General features: G+C 40.7%; 1 protein-coding gene across 1 annotated transcript; it reads left to right on the forward strand.

The window, feature by feature from the left end:
- Positions 1-40: 40 nt before the first annotated feature.
- On the forward strand, positions 41-3134 carry LOC101168255 (tubulin alpha chain). Its single transcript, XM_004081702.5, has 4 exons — positions 41-209; positions 1340-1562; positions 1771-1919; positions 2047-3134. The coding sequence occupies exons 1-4, from the start codon at positions 207-209 to the stop codon at positions 3022-3024; spliced, it is 1353 nt and encodes a 450-aa protein (XP_004081750.2). The 5' UTR covers positions 41-206; the 3' UTR covers positions 3025-3134.
- The last annotated feature ends 680 nt before the right edge of the window (positions 3135-3814 follow it).

Below are 3814 nucleotides of genomic sequence, written 5' to 3' on the forward strand. Positions count from 1 at the left end.
CTGCTAAGCATGTACAACCCAGGAATTCCCTCCATTTTTTTTCTAAACTCCTGATCCCTCCTGCCTGTAAACTATGCAGCTGCTTTCCGTGGGTTTCTGCCTGCCCCCGTCACATCCTTGCCTATATAAGCCCGGGCTCTCTCTTTCTACTGCATTTCTGCCTTGTGTCTGACTCCTCATCCTCAGTCGAAGGACAAGCAGACAAAATGGTGAGTAACTGATGACGTAGCCTATACTTTTCATTCTTTCCTCCGAATTGTTCCTCTGTTTTCCTCTAATTCATGGCTAAAACCCCTCGGTCTGTTTAGTGCTCACTAGGTCTCATCTGCAGTGGGGAATAGTTTTGAAAAAATGTATCTGGATAAAAATAATTGTGAGCTGAGCTGAAGTTGTGTAATGAAACTTTTTAAGATATGTTTCCTTAAAATAAAGAAAAATGAGTGCACTGAAATGGTTACACAATGTTAAATGGCAGTAGTTTTTGTTACTTTGGGCAATGTAGGTCATGTAAGATTAAACTAACTTGGACCACACTCGCTTTTTAATCATGTGTTTTTTTCTTGTTCTAAAACTAAAAAAGATATTGAGTTAAAGGAAAATTCTTGCTTATTGTGTGAGTTATAGCTTTTGGTTTTAGCAGGACATAAACTAAATATAGTCATTGTGGCCACTGTGAGATGAAAAATAGAAAGAATGGGGAAAAAAGGAGTGGTCTGATCAGCAGTAGGAGTTAGATTGCAGCCATTTTGTCAGCAGTTTAGTATTCAAGAGATGTGGAGACGTCCCTAATTGTTGCAGTGTGCAGACAAACAGGATGGGGGAGGAGAGAGATCCGTGAAGGGAGGGTATGGGAAATAGGAGGGGAAACAGGATGAAGGGGTGGAGTACAAGTTTCCCATCCACAGGCATGGATTTCCTGTCAGCCACATACTTTTTTAACCAAAGCTCCTTCTGACAAATAAAAGGCTTTTAGTAGTACCTAGTTTTCCTTATGAAAGCCTTAACCTCATTTTATGTAGGTGAGCACAAAAATGTGTTTCCTTAATCATTAATAGGTGATCTAATCTGTCAACACTTTTTTTTTTTAATTCTATGAACTGGAAAGGAAGTCTTTGAATAACACGGCTTGCATTTAGGAAACTATTGCCTGTATTTGTTTCCTTTTTACTACTGTGTAATGTTTACAAATCTCAAAGTTCTCACATGCCAATATGTTACTTACAAACAACCAGTTTTTCATTTTATCATCTAGGCGCTAAATGAACAAATTTTAAAATCGCTGAATAATTGTTAAGCTTCACAATAAAACACTTTTTTCTCCCTTTCATTTTTCTCTCAGCGTGAGTGTATTTCTATGCACGTTGGCCAAGCCGGAGCCCAAATGGGCAATGCATGCTGGGAGCTGTATTGCCTGGAGCATGGGATTCAGCCTGATGGACAAATGCCTTCGGACAAGACCATTGGAGGAGGAGACGATTCCTTCAACACCTTCTTCAGTGAGACAGGAGCAGGAAAACATGTTCCCAGAGCCATCTTTGTTGACCTGGAACCCACTGTCATTGGTAAATTTATCATGAAATTTACATCTACATGATATGGGGTAAAATAGTATGATGATATCTTAATATTTGTCTTCCTTTACAATTTGAGAATTGTTCATCTTTCATCCCAAATTTAAAAATCAAATTGTTAAAAAACAATTGGTCTGAAGTGAGATATGAAACACTGAGAGGGACATTATAAAAGTTCTGTAATTGTTTTTTTATGCAGATGAGGTGCGCACAGGAACTTATCGTCAGCTCTTCCACCCTGAACAGTTGATCACAGGAAAGGAGGATGCTGCCAACAACTACGCCCGTGGACACTACACCATTGGCAAAGAGATCATTGATCTTGTTCTCGACAGAACACGGAAACTAGTGAGATAAAAAAAAATTTTTACTTGTAAATTTTAACACACAGGATTTTTTTCACATATTTGCAAATGTATAAATTTTTTATATAGTTTTAAATTGATTTGTGACTTTCCCTTTTTTTTAATTCCAGGCTGATCAATGCACGGGCCTGCAGGGTTTTCTAATTTTCCACTCCTTTGGTGGAGGCACTGGTTCTGGTTTCACCTCCCTGCTGATGGAGAGACTCTCTGTTGACTATGGGAAGAAGTCCAAACTTGAGTTTGCCGTCTACCCTGCTCCCCAGGTCTCCACAGCTGTAGTGGAGCCTTACAACTCCATTCTGACCACCCACACCACCTTGGAGCACTCTGACTGTGCATTCATGGTGGATAATGAGGCCATCTATGACATCTGCCGCAGGAACCTTGACATTGAGAGACCCACCTACACCAACCTGAACAGGCTGATTGGTCAGATAGTCTCCTCCATCACAGCCTCACTTCGTTTTGATGGCGCTCTGAATGTTGATCTGACCGAGTTCCAAACTAACTTGGTGCCGTACCCTCGTATCCATTTCCCTCTGGCCACCTATGCGCCAGTCATCTCTGCTGAGAAAGCCTACCATGAGCAGCTGTCTGTGGCTGATATCACCAATGCCTGTTTTGAGCCGGCCAATCAGATGGTGAAATGTGATCCTCGCCATGGCAAATACATGGCCTGCTGTCTGCTGTATCGTGGTGATGTGGTCCCTAAAGATGTCAACTCTGCCATTGCCGCTATCAAGACCAAGCGCACCATCCAATTTGTAGACTGGTGTCCCACAGGCTTCAAGGTGGGCATCAACTATCAACCTCCAACTGTGGTTCCAGGAGGAGACCTGGCCAAGGTGCAGAGAGCCGTGTGCATGCTGAGCAACACCACAGCCATAGCTGAGGCCTGGGCTCGACTTGACCATAAGTTTGACCTCATGTATGCCAAGAGAGCCTTCGTCCACTGGTATGTTGGTGAGGGTATGGAGGAAGGAGAGTTCTCGGAGGCGAGAGAAGATATGGCTGCTCTGGAGAAAGATTATGAGGAGGTTGGCACTGACAGCATAGGAGAGGAGGATGAAGAAGGAGAAGAATATTAAGGGGTTTGACTTCCCCAAGCATTCCAGATATTTCAAAAGTTACACATTCACTGTGACATTCTGAATGGTGAAATGCCAGGGTTATCAATAAAGGTTTGAATGAAAATTCATTAATGAGTTTTTATCTTTTTTGACTGTTGCACAGTGCAAAGTAAAAATCTTGACTTGTAGGCTACACCAATAAAGCTATACTTGTAGGTAATGTAAAAGTAGGGCTGCTTTTAAGTTAGCAAATTCTTCCCTTGATTACAAGCATCATTATCGCGAAAGTCTAAACATTTTCATATTGTTTCATAATTTTCTGAACAAAAAATGATGCTTCGTTATATCAAATTAATGCTCTGCCGTGTCACTTTCCAGAACTTTCCTCACTGTCTAGCTGCAGTTGCATACATCAACCAGCAGACGGCGACAATTTGACATCTGTAAAAATAGAGGTTGATCTTCAAAGAACACCAATAACCTCTAGATTTAACCACTGGGATTCATTTATTTGTTTACTTACGTACTTTTAAACATGATACATTTTTTAAAACAATTTTTAAATAACGGGAGAATTTTCAAAGAAAATGTTAAAAATGAAAAGCAATAACCGAAAACTTTAGGAAAGTATGGTTTTCTACTCAATTGTGTATTTTATATGGATTCTTTAGCACAAAGAAAACAAAGTATTTCACGGCTCAGCGTGTAAGATTTGGTCCAAAACGTCGATTTCTCTCCCTGTTGTTTCCGCTAAAGCTTACCATAGCAATTTTTTCGGCAAAACTGTCCGGAGGAACGTTGAGCAACA

The sequence above is a fragment of the Oryzias latipes genome, chromosome 21 (genome assembly GCF_053564925.1).
Source record: "Oryzias latipes strain Hd-rR chromosome 21, Olatipes_Hd-rR_3.1".
In the NCBI taxonomy this organism is placed as follows: domain Eukaryota; kingdom Metazoa; phylum Chordata; class Actinopteri; order Beloniformes; family Adrianichthyidae; genus Oryzias; species Oryzias latipes.